Raw genomic sequence first — 25648 nt, forward strand, 5'->3', positions numbered from 1 at the left:
GTGAAAGTCCAATTGCTTTAAGGCCAGGACTTTCTTCTTTTGTGCAATACAAAAGACTCCTCACGTTTCAGTGTAAAGGGATGGAAAGGTTAAGAAAGAAAGAATGTAGCAAAAAAAAAAAAAAGCTTACGGGGATTTTCTTTTGCAGAAGTGAAAACAATGTATTTGCAATGGTTAGACCAGGAAAGCAAAGCAAATGGAGGGGGGGGGGGGGAATGAAGGAAGTGTCGAGATTTGTGGAAGGTTAGTTGCGACCGACAATTTCAATTCTCTCCTTGTTTGTGTTGTTAAAAGGACATCTGTTCATAGTTCCCTCTTGCAGATTTCTCCGGGAGAGTTTTCATCAGGGCTCTGGTATTGAGGAAACGAGAGTTTCCTCATTTAACATCAACATCTTGTGCTCGGATTTCAGCCCTGTGACTCTGGAGGATTTAGAAAACACACGGAGGAGGAAAGAGTTGGAAGCAGCCTGACTTTCAACCAGCTGTGCATTTTTAAAGGCTTTTGTGGGGGGGGGGGGGGGGGGTCAAGGCTTACGCAAAAGAGTAAGCCCACTTTGTCAAGAGATCTGGAGACTGGTTTGAAAGAGGGATTGCCATTTGGGGTGTGAATACTCTTCCTGCTTTTGATACTCTGATAAACAGGTCTGCCTGACTTTTATAGTATATCTGAAGCCTGTGACACCACTTCGATGGAAGGAGGCCAGGGTGTGTGTGTGTGAAAGAAATGTATTTTCGCGTGCGCCCAGTCACCAAGTGGCACGAGATTCCAGGGTTTCCCTGTGCTTTTCCAGAGATTGGTGTCTTTGGAATGAAGGTCACTGGTTTGATTGATATTTTATTGCATTTCTATGCTGCTTTTCATTCAAATGAATCTCAAGGTGGCTTACAAACAAGAAACCACTCTGTTAGCCGCTCCACCTCATCTCTATAGTCCGTTTCACCCTCCTTATCAGAGATGAGTCCGATCACGGTTGTGTCATCTGCAAATTTGACAACCCTATTTCTAGGGTGGGCAGCGACACAATCACAAAGAGTATAAAGGAGCGGACTAAGCACACATCCTTGTGGTGTTCCTGTGTTAGTCCTAAGCATGTTAGACATATATTTTTTTTTAGTTTTTTAAAAAAATCTTTATTAATTCATATTAAAATCCATACAAGGAAAAAAGAAATATACATTTCGTTTGTACAATAATAAGTAAAACAACTTCCGAACTTTAACACATCGCTTTCCTTTAGATTTTCTCCATTACTTGCGTTACTTTCCCCTAAAAACAAACACTAAATTTAGATTCCCTCCTTATCAAATTTCCCAATAAGAACCCTTGTGGTCAGCTAGTCAAAACAGATCACCAGCTCTGTTTTAATATCATTTTTCTTAAAATATTCCTCTACATATTCCCATTTCTTTTTGGAACTTTGTTTCGATTTGTTCCTAATTGCCGCTGTCATTCTATCAAGGTTCATAAATTCAATTAATTTTAACTGCCACTCTTGAATTGTGGGTATCTCTTCTTTTTTCCATTTCTGACCGATCAGCAGTCTTGCTGCTGCACAGGAGTAAAGAAAAATATCTATCCTATCCTCTGGGAGGTTTCCAGGTACCAGACTCAATAGAAAATATTCTGGGTTCTTTTTAAAGGTGATCCTTAACATTTTTTTCAATTCCTCGTAAACTTTTCCCCAAAATTCCTTAATCTTAGCACATCCCCACCAACAATGCATATAATTTCCCCCTTTATTTTGACATTTCCAACAATTAGTTTCTTCATTTTTATATATTTTGGACATCCTTTCTGGTGTTAGATGCCACCTGTAAACCATTTTAAACATATTTTCTTTTATTCTAGCACAGGCCGTAAACTTCATTGTAACTCTCCATAGTTTATCCCATTGGGCTTTATAAATTGGCCTTCCTAGGTCCTGGGCCCATTTAACCATGACACATTTACTCTGGTTTCTCTTCAGATCGTATAAATTTTTCGCCTTTTAGCATGTTAGACATATAAGGGCCCAACCGGACCCTCTGGGAGCGATCTGAAAGAAAGTCCAGTATCCGCCCACAGAGTGATAGTGGGAGCCCCAGATTTCCCAATTTAGTTATCAGACGTCGCGGTAGAATGGTATTGAATGCCGAGCTGAAATCTACAAAAAGCAGTCTGGCATAGCTCCCCCGCTGCTCCAAATGTGCAAGAACAGCTTGGAGGGCAATTGCCACGGCATCCTCTGTTGATCTTTTCGTTTTGTAGGCAAATTGGAATGTGTCCAATCCCTCTGGTAGGCAGGCAATGACATAATTTCGTACCAGCCTTCTATCACTGTGCCATACAGAGCGTGCTCACGTACGGTTTATGTGTGTGGTACGGAAGCTGTACTTCCCAGGACAGAGCAGGGCTGTGTAGAATTATTAAAACAGCAGAGAGCATTATTGGCTGCCCACTCTCTACCTTAGAACAAATCTATACCACCAGGTGCCATAGAAAAGCACTAGACATATCAAGAGATCCAATGCACCCTGGTCACCATTTCTTTCAGCTCCTGCCATCGGGACAGAGATATAGAACTATGCAGGCAAGAACAAGCCGTCCCAGGAACAGTTTCTTCTCTAGAGCAATTTTGGCGTTAAATGGAAAGCCTGGACTTTGAAGTCATCTTATTTTACTTGTTATTTGTATTATATTTACTGTTTTTAATTAGGTTTTGTAATTTTGGATTATGCAGAATGAGTGGATGTAGCAACCGAGTAATTTCACTGTTCCCGCAAGGGGACAATGACAATAAAGATATCTATCTAGAAACAACATCAAAGTAGTTGCAATCTATAAAACCCTGTTAACCAAACAGCAGCAGAAAAATAAGCTGAATATCACAATGACAGCAAAAGTCACATCATCGAAACATAGAACCATAGAACTGTAGAGTTGGACTCATCTAGTTCAACCGCCTGTGATGCAGGAATCTCAGCTAAAGCAACCAATGCGGATGGCCATCCAACCTCTGCTTAAAAACCTCCCAAAAAGGAGTCTGCAACCTCCCAAGGGAGACTATTCTGCTGTTGAACAGCTTTTACTGTCAGAAAGTTCTTCCTGATGTTTAGTCGGAATCTCCTTTCTTGTAATTTGAAGCCATTGGTTTGAGTCCTACCCTCCAGAGCAGGAGAAAACAAGCTTGTTCTTCTATATTATTTTCAGAGTCTGATCCTTAACTCTCTCTGTAGCAACGTCAAACATCCTATGGGATGGCAGGCTTTCAGTTGGGAACACCTGGCTGGTCAGAATAACGGGCATGTTAGGAACACAGTATTCAGGAAGCCAATGACCAGCAGTTGCCGTGGGAGACTTAAGATTACGGAACAGAAGAACATCAGCCTTGAACTGGTTCTGGGAGCTGCCCTCACCCTGGCTCTGGGCATCATCAGCCATTGGGGGTGCCAGGCTAATGGGCAACCCCTACACACCACAGAAATCTGGGGATTGTTTTAAGAACACAGTGAGATGGAAACCAGAGTGGCACTCATGTTATCTGATGAAAGCCCCTTTGGAAAGTGATGCTGACTAGTCTATAAAGCAGAGGTCAGATCTACCCCATCTGTAAATTTAAAGGCTTTTTGGTGCAAGAGTGCACCGTTGGTCATCCGTGTGGAGCAAGAGGAGTGATCAGGGCTGGCTGGGTCTATTCTCTAAAGGTCAATATGTCCAAACCAGCTGTGGAAGACGGTTGCAGCTGTTTGTTAACTGGGGTCTGTTTGCTGCTCCAAGGAAATGCTTTTGGCTCCGTAACTGTCCCAGGATGGATCCAGGGTCTAGCTTCTCCACATGCCAAACCTTTTGCAGGCTAGGCGGGGGCGGGGGCGGGGGGGCGGGCGCAGAACACAAGATTTTTGGGATGAAGAACATCTGCAACCTTTTGTGTATCCTCCTCGTTTCAGCCACCTACTCAAAATGTGTGCTGCATTTGTACTGAGCAGGCAGTTAACAGAAAGATCATGGCAGAACAGGCCATTCTCTTCCAGTGCCAGACGGTAGAACCTAAAAATTCTGCATCGACGTGCCCCGAATCCTAATGCCAAGTTGACGCTAGAAATAGTTAATTCACAAGGACACCAACTCTTCATTAGTAGTTGTTGGGAGATTTTTGGGGGGTGGGGAGGGGTTTCCAGTGCTGAACCCAGTGCTGAACCTGCCGCACCTGCTCACCCTGTATTTAGATTGCAGGAAAAACTCTGGCCCTCCTAATCTTGCTGGAGCCCATCAGCCCCAGGCAGCGTGGCCAATGGTTAAGGATGAAGGGAGCTGTTAAGGCTTCTTCTTCTTCTTCTTCTTCTTCTTCTTCTTCTTCTTCTTCTTCTTCTTCTTCTTCTTCTTCTTCTTCTTCTTCTTCTTCTTCTTCTTCTTCTCCTCCTCCTCCTCCTCCTCCTCCTTCTCCTCCTCCTCCTCCTCCTCCTCCTCCTCCACAGTGGGGACATAGGTTTCCAGGCGGGAGTTGATCACGGTGAGGGTTTGCCAAGCATGCCTTCCTCTTAGCACATTTCTCCCTTACGTCCTGAGTTCGAGTGTCTTCAAAGCCCATGACACCTTTGGCTGTTCTCCAACTGGAGCATTCGCAGGCCAGTGTTTCCCAGTTGTCGGTGTTTATCCTACATTTTTAAAGATTTGCCTTGGGAGAGTCTTTAAACCTCTTTTGTTGACCATTATGCTTTCCATTTTAAAGTTCAGAATAAGAGCAGTTGCTTTGGAAGACGACCATCAGTCATTCGCACAACATGACCAGTCCAACGAAGTTGATGTTGAAGAATCATTGCTTCAGCACTGGTGATCTTTGCTTCTTCCAGTACAAAGTATTACTTTTTTGGACACAGTGGTAAATCGGAATTGTAGAAACGAACTGGCTGTACAAACTACCGTCACTACCCAACAGTTCTCATTTAGCCTGGAGAAGAGGGCTTAGGCACCCTTACCTTTTGCCCTGCTCTTTCCAGTCACAGGTCCTTACTTTAAAGCTCCATGTTTGACTTTAAAGCTCCATGTCTGAGAGCCCCCACACCCCAGAGCTCCCCTTGCAAAAAGCTGCTCTTTAAAGCCGAAGTGCAACAAATGGCAATTCGGGGTTTTGGAGGATTGCCATTTGCTCCAATTCAGCTTTAGAGAGTGGGTTTTCGTTGGGAAAGAGTGAACAATGCAAGGACAGCATAAAGGACAAGTAAGTGTGGATAAGCCCCAAGAGGTGATGTGATAGCCATCTTCAAATACATGGTTCTACCCCTCCTCATGAAATCTCCACAACAACCCTCTGGAGTAGGTTAGGCTGAGAGGCCGTGACTGGACCATGGTCACCCAGTGAGCTTCATGGGCAAGGTGGAATTTGAACCCAGGTCTCTCCCAGGTCGAGGTCTGATGGTGTAACCACTACACCTCAATATATTGGCTCAGCCTGTCCTCTAGACACAGCATTCCCTGTCCCTTCCATTCCTCTGTTGTCCCATATTTGACGCACCTGTCAGCACCAAGCCATCTTTGCCTCCTCCCATGACCGCCCTCTGTCCCTGGAGAAGCAGCCTAACATAGACTTACGGAGGGAAGGCTTGGAGTTTAATTTGTGTGCATCGCGACCCACACTTCAGGTGGAAAACAGCCTTTCCTGATTGAAAATCTCCAGAGATAGGAGCAGTGGGGTGGGGGCAGGAGATTTTCTCTCCATCTGTGTGCAAAGCCCCCTCTGGCATTTATCAAGGGAAGCATGAAACGACGTTTTGTCACCCTCTATCTTTCCAGCTGGCAAGTCGGGGCTTGGAAGGTGCTTGGCGGATGCCGGCAGTTTACCAATGTGTTTCAGAGCTGCCTGGAGGAAACTACAGAATAATAGAGTTGGAAGGGACCCTGAGGGTCATCTAGCCCAACCCCCCTGCAACACAGGAATCTCAACTAAAGCACTCCTGACAGATGGCCACCCAACTTCTGCTTAAAGGCCTCCAAGGAAGAAGAGCGCCACCTTCTAAGGGAGCCCGTTCCCCTCTTGAACGGCTCTCGTTGCCAGGAAGTTCTTCCTAATCATAGAATCATAGAGTTGGAAGAGACCACAAGGGCCATCCAGTCCAACCGCCTGCCAAGCAGGAAACACCATCAAAGCATTCTTGACATATGCCTGTCAAGCCTCTGCTTAAAGACCTCCAAAGAAGGAGACTCCACCACACTCCTTGGTAGCAAATTCCACTGCCAAACAGCTCTTACTGTCAGGAAGTTCTTCCTAATGTTTAGGTGGAATCTTCTTTCTTGAAGTTTGAATCCATTGCTCCGTGTCTGCTTCTCTGGAGCAGCAGAAAACAATCTTTCTCCCTCCTCCATATGACATCCTTTCATATATTTGAACATGGCTATCATATCACCCCTTAACCTTCTCTTCTCCAGGCTAAACATACCCAGCACCCTAAGCCGTTCCTCATAAGGCATTGTTTCCAGGCCTTTGACCATTTTGGTTGCCCTCCTCTGGGCATGTTCCAGCTTGTCAGTATCCTTCTTGAACTGTGGTGCCCAGAACTGGACACAGTACTCCAGGTGAGGTCTGACCAGAGCAGAATACAGTGGTAATGTTTAGTCAAAATCTCCTTTCTTGCCGTTTAAATCCGTTGGTTCATGTCTGCCCCTCTGGAGCAGCAGAAAAAGCCTGAACTCTCCAGCAAGTGTTCTTCTGAGGTACAAGAACATAGTGGAATGAAAGATGTTCCTTTCCAAGGGCGTGCCTGGTATTGCTGAGTCAAAAGGACGTATGTAGAGAGCAAAAACACACACCTCCCTCTGTGAGCCAGGGGGCTTTTTCAAGAGGTCTCTCCTCTCCTCTGTTGTTGCCTTGAGGACTTTTTTGTAGACCCAACACAGAATGATGCAGAAACAGGATGAGGCGGACTTACAATTGAACACCTGCAAAACTGATCTGTCTGTACCGGGAGGCAGCAAACAGCAGCAGAACCACTTTCCAGCTTAGCCATGGGCGAGGCCACTTGGAAAAACCAGAGTGCTGATCTCTCCAGCTCTTGTGCAGCAGCCAAGAGATCGTGGGGTGTGGGGGTGGGGTGGGAGAATCCACCTTCCCATGCTTTACAACCCAAGGATTTCACGGCGTCCACTCGTCTCTCTGAACGAACGCAGAGTAGCAGGCGCCTCCCATAAAAATGTATGAGCTGGGTGGATGAGATCAGCATTGAAAGGTTTTAATTAACGGCCGGCTTGGATATTTATTGAGGAGGAAATTGCCACTCCCAGCCAGGCGCTTGCTACTGAGGGCTGCTAAATCGGGACGGGGAAACGGTTAGAAATCTCTTTCATCTGTTCATTGGATACCCAAAAGTTCTAGTGTTGTGAGAGAGGAAGGAAAACCTCTCTGTGCCCACTTTCTCCATGCCAGGCTTAATTTCATAAACTTCTTTCATGTCACCTTTTAACAAGACTTGGGGAACGACCAGCAACACTCCTGCAGGTGATTTCGGTGAGCGAGCTGGGATAGAAGGGTTCGGGGTATCCTTAGGGTACCCTGGACCTAAATTAATAAATTAATACAGTGGAACCTTGGTTCTCGAACGCCTTGGTACTCTAACATTTTGGCTCCCGAACACCGAAAACCTGGAAGTAAGTGTTCCGGTTTTCAAACGTTTTTCGGAAGCCGAATGTCCGGTGCTGTTGTTGGCTATTGTTGCCAGGGCGCCGGTGCCAATCAGAAGCTTCGCCTTGGTTTTTGAATGTTTTGGAAGTCGAACGGACTACAGGAATGGAACCAAGGTACCACTGTACAAGGAGCTCAAACCTGCCTCCGTAGTAGATGGGCAGCCAGTATAGAGAGTATTAAGAATGGTGTCCTGTGTTCTTGAGCAGATGCTCTCATCAGCAATCTGGCACCTATATTCTACACCAGCTGGAGCTTCCAAACCGGGCCCAAGGGCAGCCCAACATATAAAGCACTGCAGTAATCCAGCCTGAAGTTTAATAGCACATGGGCTTTAATATTTTGTTGGGAGCCACCTAGAGTGGTTGGGGCAACCCAGTCAGATGGGTGGCTAATAATAATAATAATAATAATAATAATAATAATAATAATAATAGGCTGCAGTGGTCAGGGTGTTGCCATGTCATTAAAGTGAAGTCTCATCTCGACCTCAGAACCCTGGATTTTGGTCCTGTTTTTCTTTTCTTCCCCCTCTGTTCCAGATATCTTTTGAGCAGAGCCAGCAAAGCTAAGTTCACAAAAGCCTCCCCCCACCCCGAAACTCTGCACACACCCTTATCTCCATTCTGGAAAGTAATGACTTTGAAAAACAAACAGAGAGAAGTCTATATTGTATCTTGAAAGATAAACAGACTCTGGGGCTTAGAGAGCTGCGACAGATTGCTGGTACCTAATGGGAAAGCGGGATGGAAAAAAAGAATGGGAGAAACATACCAGTCCGTGGTTGAGGTCATATAGAGGATCTGGGGCAGTGGGTCCTTGCCATTTTGGATAGAATGAGGAGTCCTCTGAATTCTGCGCTTCTCAAGTGGCGACTCATATATTCAAATGCTCCTTACAAGATTTATTCTTTAAAACATGAACACACACAAATCATCTCACTTCAGTCTATAAAGTAGCAAGTCAGGGAGAGGGACACATGAAACCTTTCTCCCTGCTGTGCTAGATTTCTCTCTCTCTCTCTTTTTAAAAGTATTTTTATTGAGTTTTGCATAGAGAGAAAAAAAGAAAAAAGAAAAAGAAAAAAGAAAAAGAGAGATACAAAAATTCAAAAAAGACAATGTATATCACCTCTTACTTCTTCAAACCTCTTCCCTTCCCCTTCTTACAATCCTTATTAATAATTAACTCCTACTATTTCCAAATCTTATCTAGACATCATAAAATTACGTCTTAAATCCCATTTCATAACCTTATCCTTAAATAATTCTTATTCATTGTATATAGAAGAGTGAAGGAAAGATAAAAAGAAAAAATCCAGAATAAAGATAAAAAGACATACAACATTATCATATTTTCCCATTTCTAATCCAACTATTTCGGACTTCCTCATTACCCCTTCTTGAGTTCCTTATCAATCACTAATTATTGCAGTTTTCAAATCTAAGATTACCTTCTTTTTTCCAATTTATAGCTTCTTTTTAACCATTTACCCATCATACTTCTCTTTACCTTTATTACCCAATATTATCTAGCCTTTTACCCAAAAATATTCATAATTAATTTTCCAATTCTTCTTCCCCCTTTTTCTTCCCACCCTGCTGTGCTAGATTTCTCCATGCAGGGAACATTAAATATGCGCCTTCTCCAGTTTCAACCTAAAGCTGTGCGGTCCAGAATTCTGTGGTCTGGTCTACCACTTTGTTTTGCATCAAGGGTAGATTGGCTCTGAATTTTAAGCCATTGTGGTGTTAAAAACATCACAGTCAACCAGAAGGCCTTGGATCAAGAGACCTGTGCTAGGCTTGATATGAAAACCCTCAAATTCAGTGAGCATTATTTTGCCTCAGAATTTGGTGATAGCAAATCTGGATTTGTCTTAAGCATCTCTTCGACTGCTCACCAAGCACACAGTTTTAGATTTCTGTCTAGGAAACAGGTTATATTTTTGGCAGTCTTCTCAGCCATCTGAATGCCAAACCCTTCCAAATATTGTTGTGAGTGGGTGGGGGTCAGTTTGGATGATGCCCCGAGTCCCTCCTGATTCTTCGGATCCTGTATCTTTGGGGGGTAGAAGGTATATCCTGAAGACACCACAGTCTCAGTAGACCTTCATCCCAAGGAAACTGAACCCCGGATAAATGCAGGAATCCTTGGGAGTCTCTTGCCACTCAGAGTTTGGGCTGACGTGCAACAATATCTTTCCGAATGAGAATGGAGTCTTTGATGGAGCCAGGGAGGGACAACTATAGCATTCCAGGTAGAAAATGAGCAGTAGGATGGCCTGATGGGAGGAAGTTAACAGGAATGGACGTCCCCAGCTGTCTATTTGGTGAACATCACACGAGGCCGTTGCAGTCATGTTGGCCTCCTGCTTCTACCACATCTTGTGCAATTTTGTTTTGTTGTTTTGTTGCTTGGGACATGACTGTGTCTTTCCCACTCCTGGGGAACATGTCATCTATTTGAACCTGGAGGAAAACGGCTGTACCGTAGGTTTTTCTCAAGGCGTTAGGGTGAAATGGAGAATAGAGTCAACAGGTGTTTGAAGTCCAAATGGACTGCAACTCATAAGGACATTAAGCATGGGCCATCTAGTCCAGCATCCTGTTCTCACAGTGGCCCACTAGATGCCCTTTATGGGCCATTGGCCTGATCCATCATCAGGATTCGATCTCAAGAGCATAACCAAATGCGGTTATTAGCCACCCATAGCCCTCTCCTTCTCCATTAATTCGTCCAGTCCTCTTTTAAAGCCATTCAAGTCGGTGGCTATCACTGCTTCCTTGTGGAAGCAACTTCCATAGTTTATGCACTGCATAAAAAAAGTACTTTCTTTTTCTCTGTCTTGAATCTCCCAACGTTCATTGGATGTTCACAAATTCTCTCTCGAGAGAGGAAGAAAACGGGTTTCTTTTCCTATCAGACCAGAAGCAGTGAAAGCAAGGCAGATCTTCATTTTTCTGTTGCAACAGAGTTCCCTCCCCTCCTAGCAAGGAGGCAAGAGAGACCCAGAACCAAGAAGAAACATCTCTTTTAAAGGGTTTACATTTTGGCATGGAGAAGGAGGACACCCCCTCTACAAACTGTCAGAAACTGCATCACACATAAGGTGGGGTTCCAAATTCATAGTTCCAGACACAGTTTACACAAAACATTAGCATTTGATAAGATAATCAGGATACCCGTCAGACATCGCTCAATGCGGAGCATCTGGGCAAACAATGACAATTAATACAAAGGAGGTTCATAGATATAGGAGAGGAATCCCTTCAGGAACGTCCCCTGATTGCCATCTGCCTCTGTTTTCTCGGGCAAGGGGGATTAAGGAGGCAGAGAGGAAATATTGAGAGTCTTGAGAAGAGCCAATATGGCTTTGGGATTCCTCTCCTGTACTGTTTTAGACATATGGTCTATAAACTTGTGTATGTGTGTTTACGGTTATCAACATTTATTCTATATTTGAATTCCTATAACGCTTTTGTACTTTTTGCCACTTCTCTCTTTTCGTCCATGTAAGGATTTCATCCCTTCTGGCTTTGGGCGTGGGGAATTCAGACTTCAGGCCTACTTCATCTTTCCAAGGATGAGATAGAATCATAAAATCATACCGTAGAATCATAGAGTTGGAAGAGACCACAAGGGCCATCCAGTCCAACCCCCTGCCGAGCAGGAAACACCATCAAAGTATTCTTGACATATGCCTGTCAAGCCTCTGCTTAAAGACCTCCAAAGAAGGAGACTCCACCACACTCCTTGGTAGCAAATTCCACTGCCCAACAGCTCTTACTGTCAGGAAGTTCTTCCTAATGTTTAGGGGGAATCTTCTTTCTTGTAGTTTGAATCCATTGCTCCGTGTCCACTTCTCTGGAGCAGCAGAAAACAACCTTTCTCCCTCCTCTATATGACATCCTTTTATATATTTGAACATGGCTATCATATCACCCCTTAACCTTCTGTTCTCCAGGCTAAACATACCCAGCTCCCTAAGCCGTTCCTCATAAGGCATTGTTTCCAGGCCTTTGACCTCCTCTGGACACGTTGCAGCTTGTCAGTATCCTTCTTAATGTAGCCAACAAAATGGGCCCTGGCTGATGCCATAATAAATGTCTTTAAGCTGCTTCCATATCTTGAAAGGTGGTTGCCTTTGGATAGATATTTGCCTTAAAAGACCATTCACTTTCTTCTGACTAATGGATTCTGCCCCACCCCCCAACCCCGTAATTGAGCTAAATTATAGGCCTGCAGTCAAATTCAGCATTTCCTGTTTCTTTGAAGCTCACCTATGAAAGTTGGCCTTCTTGACCTCCGCAGCCCATGTATATGAGAGACTATTAATGGAGAAGGCTAGCTTGCGGTGGCTCTGCTCTGTCTCCACAGTCGGAGGCAGGAATGCTTCTGAAAATACCAGTTGCTGGAAGCCACAGGAGGGGAGAGTGTCGCTCTTGGGCTCGGATCCTGCTTGCAAGTTTCTCATCTTGTTGGCTGCTGCGAGAACAGGATGTTGGGCTAGGTGGTTTTGATCGTTTTGGTGGCCCTTTCCTGAACTTTCTCCAGCACCCTTTCTGAGGTGAGGCAACCAGAGAACACAGTGTTCCCAACTAGGCAGCCACACCAGAAATCTGTATAATGTTATGGATTCTTCCACGAGGGCCAAAAGAAATACAAAGGCTCATTCAGTACGGAAGGTGATGTAACTGCTGGAGACGTGCTATCTCCATGCCTTAATGTCTAAGTACGAAGCGTTTGACGGCAGAAAGTCTGAAAGCAGCTGGCTGCGAGGAGGAGAGGGTGCTGGCTGCATCGAGTTCCGTCCAGGAAGGAACAGAGCCATCTCTGACTTTGGGAAAGGAACCACACCGTTGGCCGCTGGGCTTTATGAGCAGTGTCAGGAATTCAGGCCAGCCAGTGGGAGTGTAAGACCTCCAGAGAGATGTTCTTTCCACATCTGCTTGCGATTGCCGTTAATTACCGGTACATGCCCGGACTGCCTCGCAGCCAAACTCCAATGACAAAGTCTCTTTGCGTGCTTAATCTGGCTTGTTGCTTTCGAGTTCTGATGTTGGTACCTTTCTGCTTCCACCCCACCAGGGCCATAGCACTGTCCGCCAGTGCCTGGGGTGCGGGGTGGCTCACATGGAGTGGGTGGAGCATGGAGGTTGAAGAGCATCCTCTACACTCCCCAGCCCTCGCCACCAACGGGCAGGTGCTCACACACTGGATCTCTGTGGGGGGCACCTGGTTCATGCCCCCTTATGTGCACCCGGGGCAATGGGCCCCCTGGCACCCCCAACACTATGTCACTGCACGCCATCCCTCCCCACTCTGGAAAGTGGCCGGATTGCAGATGCAGAAGGGACAGGTTGAGACAGGCTTGTGCTTTAACTAGTTAAGGAAAAGGTCCTCCATCTAGCTTGGGAAGGATGGGGGGAACGCCAGCCCCACCATCAGAAAGGGACGTGATGGAAGAGCTGCAAATTGCCAGTTGTTTGATTTATTATTAGTGGATTTTTACTGCCAGGTGCCAAGGTAAGTTGGCCAGCCTTGGATATAAGGAAGTTTGACTTTGGGAGGGAGATGCCCGTGTGTTGATCCAGTTAGATTGCGGAACTAAGTAAAAGGTTAAGGTAAAGGACCCCTGGATGGTTAAGTCCAGTCAAAGGCAACTATGGGGTCTGGCGCTCATCTCTCTTTCATGCCAAGGAAGCAGGTGTTTGTCCACAGACAGCTTTCTGAGTCATGTGGCCAGCAGGACTAAACCGCCTCTGGCGCAGCAAAACACCATGACGAGTGCCAGAGCGCACGGAAACCCCGTTTACTTTCCTGCCACAGCGGTACCCATTTATCTGCTTGCACAGGCGTGCTTTCAAACTGCTAGATCGGCAGGAGCTGGGACAGAGCAATGGGAGCTCACCCCGTCATGGGGATTCGAACCGCCGACCTTGCGATTGGCAAGCCCAAGAGTCTCAGTGGTTTAGACCACAGCGCCACCCACTGAACTAAGTAGGACCAGGGGGGGCAGTGCCCAAATCTCCCTGCTCAGCCATGAAGTTCACTGGGTGACTTGGGCCAGCATTTCCCGGCTTGCAGGGGGTAGGACAAGATGGTCCTCAGGGCCCCTTCCAACCCCACAATTCTATGATTCTATGTGTGAATGTTAAAGGATAGCTTTAGTTCCCCTTCTTGTGTTGTTTAAGGACGTGTGAATTAGCTATGCATTAAAATGCAGCCCAACCCTACTACAAATCATGGGGGATTGCAAATCATGGGGTAGATTACAGAATAAGAAGTAGGGGTGGAGGAGAAAATCGGTCCATTTGTGCAATGGATGCTCTCTGCCTTACCATTCACAGGCAACCAAGTGTTTTGTCTTTTCCATTGGCACTGAAATGTCGGAGACAAGAAGGCCCCCTTTGGCACACAGACTGAAAATGCTGCTTCAATAGCCTGTTTTATGCTGCTCCACTGTAAAACAAGAAAACTTTCCCTTACGAAAACCTTGTTGGAGTTATTCCCTGGCCCTGTGACATGGGTATTCTCGCTGCCTGCTTGTTTCTCGCTGCTGCTAACATGGTGTCTGGCCCTGATGGTGGGCAGCAGCTGACTCAGGAAGTTGGAGGCTTCTAATTTGGGACGCACTGTCTGGTGGTTCAGCAAATATGCTGAGGCAGCCTTATGGGTGAGAGAAGAACTCTGGCAAACTGTGACAAGTCAGAGGAATGACAACCAGACAGCCAGCCTGCCTTGCCATGTAGGCACAGGGGGTGTAGTGGTTAAGAGCGGTAGACTCGTAATCTGGGGAACCGGGTTCACATCTCTGCTCCTCCACATGCAGCTGCTGGGTGACCTTGGGCTAGTCACACTTCTTTGAAGTCTCTCAGCCCCACTCACCTCACAGAGGGTTTGTTGTGGGGGAGGAAGGGAAAGGAGAATGTTAGCCGCTTTGAGACTCCTTCGGGATATCAAATCCAAACTCCTCCTCCTCCTCCTCCTCCTCCTCCTCCTCCTCCAGCTTTGCCCTGACATTGCCAGCAACTGCAAAATTGCAGGATGGGGGAGATGATGGGACCATAAACCATGGGAACCTCTTCTTTCTTCACAGCTTCCCTTCTGGACACTGTCTAATGCAGACATGTTTATACATTTCCATGGAAAAACTCCAAATAACTTCCAGTTATATTCACAACCACTGATAACAAGAGTGAGAGAGCTGGTTGTGTGTAGCTTGAATATTACAATCTGGTGGAAGGAAGTCCAGGAATGTAGGGCTTGGAATCTTCATTGGATATATGCAGTCTTATATCTTACAGTTTTATATGCAGTAAAACCAGTATATCTTCTCTGTAACTCTTCAGGCCCGGCTCTACGTAGACCCCCAGTGGGGCAGGGCACCATGGCGCCGGCCCGCCAGGAGGGCGCCGCGAGCTGCGCCCGCCCGCTGGCCGGCCGGTCCGCTGCGCAGCTGCGCGCGGCGCCCACCTGCCCACCGCGCTGGGAAACGGGGCGGAAGGGCGCCGGAGAGATCCGGCGCACCATGGCGACAGGGGCGCTTAAGACGGCGCTATAACTCTTACTTCCTTTCGCAAAATTATTTTGAGGCATGTATTTTTAGGACTCGCTCTATTTTGTACGGCTGCAAGTTGTTTTAATTGGTTTCTAATATTGTGTTTTAATTCTGTAACCCACCCTGGGATCTTAGGGTGGAGATCGGGCAATAAATAAATAGAAGCCCCCTAGTTCTGGCCTTTGAAAACATCAAGCAATTTCCTAATTACTGGTGTTCTGTTGCCACCATAAAGACACCATTATCTCTTGATAGCTTGGCCAAATATGAGACGTGCTTGGAACAGCAAAACCTTATTACTCGAGTAAAAGCTGGATACAGCAGCTTCTTGTGTTATTTGTTTCTAATACCTGTGTTTGAATACTTTGTATTTCAACATATAATTAAAACACTATTCCTAATGCAAACCTTAATGCTAATCCTATCCCCTAATCATCAGGACCCACAACAACCACCCTTCTCCTCCCCCCCCCCTAAAATCCTGCTCACTCTTTCCCTGCAACCTGCTCCAGCTGTCACACTCCACCCTTAGCCAATCAGCACACAACGCTCCTCTTACAAAGATCTCCCATGAAGCATTTTACTGTGTATCTCTTGTCCCATCTTGTCCTTTGCCTCGGGTAGCAAAATGTCTTGAGCCAGCCCTTGCTGCAACTCTCCCTCTCCTTTATCAGTTAGCCTCTCTTGTCTACAGCTGCAGTCTTTAAATCTGTTCAAGCATCATGTTCACCTATGCAGGCAACATACAGGTGATCAGGGCAAGCAGGGAGCAGTGGGCCTGCTTCTTCTTCTGTGTCCTCCTCCAAACTTCGCCCTCCAACCTGTGCAGTGTGGTTGGGCCTAGTGGCATGGCTGTTAGACTTTAGAGGACTCATCCCCACTTGCATAGAGGCATTACACGTAAGTAGCATGCTTGAATAGGGCTCCTCCTTCTCCCCAATCATTCGAGGAGTCTACCTCCAGGGCCAAATTTAGGGGGCTCCAGCTGTCCCTGCTACTCTCTTTTGGAGTATGCCCTTCAAGTGGTGCTTGCACAAAGTTAACTTTTTCACCAATCTGTGTTCCAACAGGTCATGGATCTACCTGATAATTTTACAGACTACTACGACGATACAAGCCGCTACCGGTACTACAATGACGACTACTACATCACCACTGATGAAAGCCACCGGACAAAGGAATCAGCCCAAGACTTTACATTCATCACTCGAATCTTTGCTCTCCTAATCTTCACGGTCACTTGCATCCTGGGCCTCCTGGGCAACGGCTTGGTCATTGCCGTCATCACGCTCAAGATGAAGAAGTCGGTCAACGCCATCTGGTTCCTTAATTTGGCGGTGGCCGACTTCCTCTTCAATGTCTTCCTGCCCTTGAACATTGCCTACACTGCCATGGGCTACCACTGGGTCTTTGGCCAAGCAATGTGTAAGGTCAACACCTTCCTTCTTATTCTCAATATGTACACCAGTGTGTTCTTGTTGACCATGATCAGCATCGATCGCTGCATCTCGGTGGCTTTTCCAGTCTGGTCTCAAAACCACCGGAATCCTAAGATTGCTTGGTTCCTGTGTGCCCTCATCTGGGTTCTAGGCTTTCTGTTGAGTTCTCCCGCCCTTCTTTTTCGGGACACAGCAGTGCATCAAGATCGTGTCATTTGTTTTAACAACTACTCTTTGTCCAGCCTTTCAACTCAACACCATCTAGGCGATAAGAGGCATAAGACAGTCACCATTCTGCGATTCCTGGCTGGTTTCATAGTACCAATGACTGTCATCACAGTGTGTTACATTATCATTATTGTCCGTCTGAAAAGAAACCGCCTCGCCAAGTCCAAAAAGCCCTTGAGAATCATCATTGCCATTATAATGACTTTCTTCTTCTGTTGGTGCCCATACCATGTGCTCAACCTCATGGAAACCCAGCACCACTTTCTCAGCAAAGCCATCCTTGAGAATGGAATACCAATTGTCACGGCCATTGCTGTTTCCAACAGTTGCATGAACCCTGTTCTTTATGTCTTCATGGGCCAAGATTTCAAAAAGTTTAAAGTGACTGTCCTGTCCAGGCTGGCCAATGCGCTGAGTGAGGACACTGTCCATTCAACTATTGCCCGCAGGAGCTTCACAAAACCCTCTTCAATGACAGAAAAGGAGACAATTTTAGTCTGAGCTGTAGAATATACACATCTGTTGGTCTGCTCACAGAGGCAAGGAGGAGGTTGGATATTTGCAGAGTGGGTTTTCCAACCACAAACTGATATTCCCGGCGCTTCTAAATTTTCAGTGGTTCCAAAAAAGGGGTTATGCATCATATCAATACAATCCTGTCATTCATCCTCATGGGATGAATTGCAAAGGCCATCCCATAAACATTTGCACATAGTCATCCGTGCAAGCTTCAAGGTCAAGTCTTCAAAATTAAACTTCGCTGCATCAAGCTATCCTTTAGTAATGAAAATGCAGGAACTATGGAATAAACTCTGTTGTTCATGCTCCCTTGCTCCAAACATTTGAAAGTGTAGGACAGATTTTCAATAGGCTGGAGCAGAGAGACGACTGTAGGCTTAGTTTTTTAAATAATAATAATAATAATCTGATTGCAACTATGTATGTTGAAGACAGCACAGAAGCAAGCAGGCAGTGCTGCTTCCAAAGCAAGATTCATATTCTCAAATTCGTTTATTATTTTATTTATTTAGACCACTTGTACCCTGCTCTTCTGCCAAATGGCTGCCCCCGAATTCATGCCCCGACTGGCCTCTTAGCAACTCCACCAAACCATGTACAACTGGTGTAGCCAAAATGACAAAAAAAGCAGCACTCGATTATTCTAAATATCTGCAGCATAGTTCAGCTCACAGTGCATTCGCCCCCAAAGCCAAATTCTCACGGGAGAGCCATTTTTCATATCAAAATGGGAACAAAATGGGATCTGTAGCCTGGCATGCTGCTGTTCAGAAAGCTAGTCAGCCATGCTCTTTTCAATTATTTGTACCACACTCATCTGGCTGGGTTTCCCCAGCCACTCTGGGCGGCTTCCAACAAAGATTAAAATTGTATTAAAATGTCACACATTAAAAACTTCCCTAAACAGGGCTGCCTTCAGATGTCTTCTAAATATCAGGTAGTTGTTTGACATCTGATGGGAGGGCGTTCCACAGGGTGGGTGCCACTGCCGAGAAGGCCCTCTGCCTGGTTCCCTGTAGCCTTGCTTCTCACAGTGAGGGAACCGCCAGAAGGCCCTCATAACTGGACCTCAGTATCCGGGCTGAGCCATGGGGTGGGGTGGGAGTGGAGATGCTCCTTCAGGTATACTGGGCCGAGGCCGTTTAGGGCTTTAAAGGTCAGCACCAACACTTTGAATTATGCCTGGAAACATACTGAGAGCCAATGTGGGTTTTTCAGGACCGGAGTTATGTGGTCTCGGTGGCCACTCCCAGCCACCAGTCTAGCTGCCGCATTCTGGATTATTTGTAGTTCCCAGGTCACCTTCAAAGGTAGCCCCATGTAGAGCGCATTGCAGTAGTCCAAGCGGGAGATAACCAGAGCATGCACCACTCTGGTGAGACAGTTCGCAGGCAGGTAGGGTCTCGGCCTGCATACCAGATGGACCTGGTAGACAGCTGCTCTGGATACAGAACTGACCTGCGCCTCCATGGACAGCTGTGAGTCCAATATGACTCCCAGGCTGCGCACCTGGTCCTTCAGGGGCACAGTTACCCCATTCAGGATCAGGGAGTCCTCCACACCCGCCCGTCCCCTGTCCCCCAAGAACAGTACTTCTGTCTTGTCAGGATTCAACCTCAATCCATTAGCTGCTGTCCATTCTCCAACCGCCTCCAGGCACTCACACAGGACCTTCACCGCCTTCACTGTTCCGTTTCCCCTCCCCCTGGTGTTCCTTCCCCAGCAAACAGTGCAGCATTCTGAACCCCCTGGGCACGATCCGTCATCATGTGGCTCTGCTGCATCCTAAGGATTCCCCACCCCTCTCCGGAATTCATTTTAACCTTCTGCCAGGGGGCCCAATTTTTCGCACGAGACCATTTCCCCAGACCCTCCAGGTGAAACCACAGGCATTTGACAGTCAGCTGGGGCTACTGGCTGATGTCTGCTGATGGGTGGGGTGGGGTCCAATCCTGCTGGGTGCTGCTTCGCCCATTCATGCACCGCACAGAATGCACTGGCTAAACAGACACACACACCCCACTGCCCCGCCATAGGTCCGTAGATGGGACTGCCCACCTGTAAATCACCTGACATCAAGACTGGCCCATGGGGTGGGCTTAGATAAAGGTCGGGCCCCTCCAGGGTGCAAAATAGTCTCCCACTTCTGGTGCATGAAAATGGCTCAGAAATTGAAACTGGAGCTAAAGGAAGGACCATCTTTTGGGGGAGCGTCCACGAGGGTGCATTTCTCCTGCCAAATTCAGGCCAAAGGTTTTTAAGACCTGCTTCAAACACACAGCCAAAGATTCAGGCTGAACCTTCTGCCCCGTACCTGTTTCATTTTTGCTCTTTTGAGATGCCAAAGGGAGAATCATGGTTTTTTAATGATGGGCAAGAGGGTTTTATGGTTAGAGCAGGGGCGGCTGAACCTGGGGTCTCCAGGTTGAAGTTCTAGTGCAGCAGCATTGGGGGGGGGGGGCACAGGTCTTCACCACTGTACCAGGAGAACTATTATAGATCAACTAGTGGTTTTCAGCCCGTTCAATAACGGGCGCTAGAATCCTGGGGTTCGGAGAAGCGCTTGCGCAGCGCTTCTCCGAACCCTGGGACCTGTCCTTGCTGTCGGCGGCAGGGGGACAGGAACGGAGGAGGAGAAAGCGCTGCTTTTTCCTTCTCCGTTCCTCTCCCGCAGCCGCCGACAGGAAGCAGATATCCCAGGGTTCGGAGAAGCGCTTGCGCAGCGCTTCTCCGAACCCTGGGACCCGTCCTTGCTGTCGGCGGCAGGGGGACAGGAACGGAGGAGGAGAAAGCGCTGCTTTCTCCTTCTCCGTTCCTCTCCCGCAGCCGCCGACAGGAAGCAGACATTCCAGGGTTCGGAGAAGCGCTTGCGCAGCGCTTCTCCGAACCCTGGGACCCGTCCTTGCTGTCGGCGGCAGGGGGGCAGGAACGGAGGAGGAGAAAGCGCTGCTTTCTCCTTCTCCGTTCCTCTCCCGCAGCCGCCGACAGGAAGCAGACATCCCAGGGTTCGGAGAAGCGCTTGCGCAGCGCTTCTCCGAACCCTGGGACCCGTCCTTGCTGTCGGCGGCAGGGGGACAGGAACGGAGGAGGAGAAAGCGGCGCTTTCTCCTCCTTCCTTCCTCTCCCCCAGCCGCCGACAGGAAGGACGCGCGCACTCTCCCCCCCCCCCCCGCCTCCTCCAACCGCCGCTCCTCACGGCCAGGGAGGGTTGTGAGGAGGCCTTCGCCGGCCTCCACCCCGGCGGGAGCGGCGGTTGGAGGAGGCAGAGTGGGGGGAGAGTGCGCGCGCGCAGTCTCTGCTGTCCAATCCCTGTATCCCTGGGGCACATGCGCAGTGACCCAGGGACACACGGGACATCTGGACGCAGGGACAACATGGACATTATTATATAGGATAAAACAGGTTTTGTAGATCTGTGGAGCAACATAGCTCCATTCTCTAAACACCAGAGCTTTGCACTGCTTACTTGTTTTCAAAGTTATCTGACAAATCATGAGGGCTAGGTACTTGAGTTTCAAAAAAAGAAAGGCCCCAGCTGATTCTACCACATGGACAACTGGTTCTCAGTGGTTTGAATCTCCCACATGAATAGACCTACGTGAGATGACCGTCCCTGAGTTCTCTAATACATATTCAGGAAATGTCACCCCCATCCCCCACCCCCAGTGGAGGATTTGATTCAAGTGGAAGGAGTGCGAAGTCCCAGGGGTATAAATCACGCTTCAGGGATTTGTTGTTTTATGGAGCCTGTCGGGGAACTTTCTTGCTCTTCCTGTTGTCTTTTCTGTTAATATTTCATAGTCCATTAATAAATCTTTTCTACAAAAGGTGGGCTGAGCCATTCTGTCTACCCAATTTCATGTGCAGTTAATTCGGGAGATAATTCACGATTTCACCGATGGGGCTGTGGCAGCGAGCAAAAAACCAGCGGTGGGATTATATAAAGATCGATTTGGCCGGCGCAATTTCTGGCAAAGAATTGTGGCTCAAAGGTACATTGAAAATGTGCTGCCCTGAGGTGACTGTCTTGCTCCACCTCATGGGCAGGCAAGCCCTGCCACCTCCATACAGGAGGCCCCAAACCTTGTGCACAGTTTACTTATGCGATCGCAGCCTTGCATGCTCCGTTGAAATAGAAAGAGGGCGATAGAACTGCCAGAAGGGGTCACATGAGAGATCTCATGAGAGCCTTCAGAGACCCGAGGGTTAAAAAAAAGCTCTTTCTGCACGTACAGCTGAAAATGCTGGCAGCATTAAGATAAATTCGCCAGAGTAAATCATTTTTGATGGATGTAAAAGTGGAAAATTGATTTGAAGGCTTATAGTAAAATATGCAGGCATTTATGGTATGTAAAATGGAACCGTGGAAGGAGAAGAAGGGAAGTCACTGGATACTTTAAAGTTTGTAAAATGTTTATTTGAAACTGTAAAACAGAAAATTCAATGGAAATTGTTACAAATAAATAAATAAACAAATAGCTCTTTATGGAAGGCAGAAGTGCCAATGTGCATAAAATTTTGAGGGGACCCAGGTCAGGTAAGCCTGCTCTGGTCAGACCTCACCTGCAGTACTGTGTCCATTTCTGGGCACCACAGTTCAAGAAGGATACTGACAAGCTGGAACGTGTCCAGAAGAGGGCAACCAAAATGGTCAAAGGCCTGGAAATGATTCCTTATGAGGAACGGCTTAGGGAGCTGGGTATGTTTAGCCTGGAGAAGAGAAGGTTAAGGGGTGATATGATAGCCATGTTCAAATATATGAAAGGATGTCATATGGAGGAGGGATAAATATATGAAAGGATGTCATATGGAGGAGGGATGTTCTCTGCTGCTCCAGAGAAGCGGACACAGGGCAATGGATTCAAACTTCAAGAAAGAAGATTCCACCTAAACATTAGGAAGAACTTCCTGACAGTAAGAGCTGTTCGGCAGTGGAATTTGCTACCAAGGAGTGTGGTGGAGTCTCCTTCTTTGGAGGTCTTTAAGCAGAGGCTTGACAGCCATATGTCAAGAATGCTTTGATGGTGTTTCCTGCTTGGCAGGGGGTTGGACTCTATGATTCTATGATAAGCCCAGGTAGCAAAGGGATCTTGGCCCCTAGAAGTTGGTTTCTATGCTGCACTGAGAAAACCAGGCTGTGGACTGGAAAGAGCTTTCCAAGCTCCCCACCTTGCCAGCCAGCCCCCAGGCATAGGAGCCGACTCCTAGTGGTTGAGGTCCCTTCAGCCCCACCCCCTAAAATATTTGAGAGGGGCACTCTCTCAATTTAATGGGCATTGCCCATTCAAATGATGTGTGTCTGCTGCTTCGTGCGATTGATTATAAACCTTCCGGGTCTCCACGGGGCGCTGCCGTCCGCTTTTCTGTTGCGCAGGGAATGTGCAGCAGGTCTCTCTCTTTTTTTTTTTTAACCATCATTTTTTATTTTATTTAAACATTTCTAAGTTAGGTACATACAGCAGTAAAATTAATATATATACAGAAATAAAAACAAACATACAAATCTGTGTACCTTTCCAATAAACTTACATTTGTACAATCAAACTTTGGTTGTGTCATATTTATCTTTACTTCTCTTATAGCGTTCATCTTCTCCACTTGTTCTTTCGAACTGGACTTCCTCCTGTTTTCTTTCTTGGTTTTATTTATAATTTCACCGTTTTCGGTGCCATACTCTTTCTTGCCTGTCCATTTCCCTTATATATATATATATATATATATATATATATATATATATATATATATATATATATATGTGTGTGTGTGTTCTTTCTATTTATTCTCATCTGTGTTTAACACATAGTTTTACTTGTATTTTTTGTGGACAATGGCTTATAATTCTTTGTTGTATTTTAAATGTAATTCTACTAGTGTTTTTAATCATTTGACATAATCCTTCAAATATTTCCTAAACTTATTCCATTCTTTTCGGTACCTTTGTTCTTTTTGGTCTCTTAGACTTCCTGTCATTTTTGCCAACTCTAAATATTCTGTCATTTTCTCTCTCCACTCGTCTACACTTGGGACCTCTGGTGTCTTCCACTTTTGGGCTAAGACGATTCTCGCTGCCGTAGTAGCGTACATGAAGAGGTTTTGGTCTTCCTTCTTAATCTCCCTCCCCAGTATACCCAACAGCATTTCTTCAGGTTTCTTTGGGAAAGTGTAACACAATAATCTTTTTAATTCGTTGTAGATTAATTCCCAATAGATCTTTACCTTGTTGCACGTCCACCAAAGATGGTAGAAATCCCCATCTTTTATATTACATTTCCAACATTTCTTATTATTTGTTTTATATATTTTAGCCAGTTTGACGGGCGTAAGATGCCACCTGTACATCATTTTCATGATGTTTTCCTTCAATATTATACAGGCAGTGAACTTGATCTGGTGGTTCCACAACTTTTGCCATTGATCTATATTTATAATATGGCCCAGGTCCACTGCCCACTTAATCATACATTCTTTTGTCGCCTCGTCTTTCGTGTGCCATTCAAGTAAAAGATCGTACATTTTGGACAGTAGTTTCTCGTTACCTTCCACTAATTCTGATTGGAATTTAGATTTTTTGTTTTCAAATCCGTGGTTCTTCCTATCTTTCATGAACAGGGCATTAATTTGATGATACTGCAGCCATCCTATTCCTATTTCTTTTAGTTGTTCGTATGGCTTAATTCTCCAGCCTTCTTTCGAATCTATGAGGATATCATCATACCGTAACCAATTTGCCTCCATGTTTGTCTTTTTTATACTTAGGACCTCTGTTGGCGACAGCCACCTTGGAGTTTTCCTTTCTAGGAGATGTTTATTTCTAACCCAAACCTCATATAGTGGTTTCCTAATTACATGGGTTATAAACCCTTTATGTCCCATTTTTTTCTCATACCAAAGGTAACTGTGCCAACCGAACACGTTGTTAAACCCCTCGAGGTCCAGGAGGTCAGTATCTTTAAGTGTCACCCATTCTTTCAACCATGTAATACAGGATGCCTCATAATACATTTGGAGATCTGGTAGTGCGAAACCGCCTCGTTCTTTTTTATCAATTAGGAGTTTATGTCTTATTCTAGGCGGTTTCCCCTGCCATATATATTTCGAAATCTCCTTTCTCCATTCTGAGAATTGCCCGGTACCTTTTATAACCGGTGCCATCTGAAATAAGAACAGGAACCTTGGCAAAATGTTCATTTTCACGGTGGCAATCCTGCCCCATAACGACAGCTGTAGATTCTTCCAGATTGCCAAGTCCTTTTTAATTTCGTTCCATGTCTTATTATAATTGTCGTTGAACAGATTAATATTTTTGTTGGATAGCCAGATTCCCAAATATTTTATCTTTTTAACCGAGTCAATACCAAATTTTTCTTGCAACTCAGTCCTTTCACTCTTCGTCAAATTCTTTGTAATCATTTTTGTCTTTTTCTTATTTAACTTAAAGCCGGCTAAGTTTCCAAATTTTCCCAATTCTCTTAACAACTCTTCCATACTAGATCTGGGTTCTTCTATCGTTATCACAAGGTCGTCGGCAAAGGCCCGTTGTTTATATTCTTTATTTCCGACTCTTATCCCCTTTATATCTTTATTTTCTCTTATCTTGTCCATCAGGACCTCTAATACTAATATGAATAGCAAGGGTGATAAGGGGCACCCTTGCCTCGTACCTTTGGATATATCTATCTCCTCCGATAATGTGTTATTTATAATTAATTTAGCCCTTTGCTTTGAGTAAATTGCTTCGACGGCCCCTCTAAATTTACATCCCATTCCTCTTCTCTCCATTAATTTCTTCATGAATTTCCAGGATACATTGTCGAACGCCTTTTCGGCGTCGACAAATACCAGAGCCGCTTTTTTATCAAATTTCACCTCCAAATATTCAATAATATCGATTACGTTCCTTACGTTGTTTTTCATGTAACGGCCTGGTAGGAAACCTGATTGTTCTTTGTGTATTATTTCTGACAAAACCTTTTTCAATCTATTCCCGACAATATCCGCAAATAGCTTATAGTCTAGATTTAACAATGAAATAGGTCTGTAGCTCTTTACATCTAGTAAATCTGAGTTTTCCTTTGGTATTAAGGTTATATGTGCTTCCTCCCAGGATCTAGGTATCTGTCCTCCGTCCAGAATCTCATCCATCATTAATGTCAATATTGGTGTTATTTCGTCTTTCAATTCTTTGTAATATTTTGCTGTAAACCCGTCTGGGCCAGGAGCCTTTCCTATTTTCATTCTACTGAT

At 45.9% G+C, this 25648-nt stretch overlaps 1 protein-coding gene across 5 annotated transcripts in view; it reads left to right on the plus strand.

Annotated features, from left to right (window-relative positions):
- The window catches only part of CMKLR1 (chemerin chemokine-like receptor 1), a 32549-nt gene extending 12647 nt beyond the window's left edge, over positions 1 to 19902 (plus strand). For 3 of the 5 annotated variants that reach the window (XM_060276328.1, XM_060276327.1, XM_035120426.2), the window contains one exon: positions 16289 to 19902. In XM_060276328.1, the coding sequence (XP_060132311.1) occupies positions 16292 to 17386 (1095 nt within the window). In that variant the 5' untranslated portion in view covers positions 16289 to 16291 and the 3' untranslated portion in view covers positions 17387 to 19902. Of the gene's footprint in view, positions 1 to 2536; positions 3829 to 7065; positions 16119 to 16288 lie in introns of those variants that run through there. The other 2 variants (XM_035120427.2, XR_009557823.1) reach the window with 2 other exon arrangements.
- The last annotated feature ends 5746 nt before the right edge of the window (positions 19903 to 25648 follow it).

Source organism: Zootoca vivipara, chromosome 6, assembly GCF_963506605.1.
Source record: "Zootoca vivipara chromosome 6, rZooViv1.1, whole genome shotgun sequence".
NCBI lineage: Eukaryota > Metazoa > Chordata > Lepidosauria > Squamata > Lacertidae > Zootoca > Zootoca vivipara.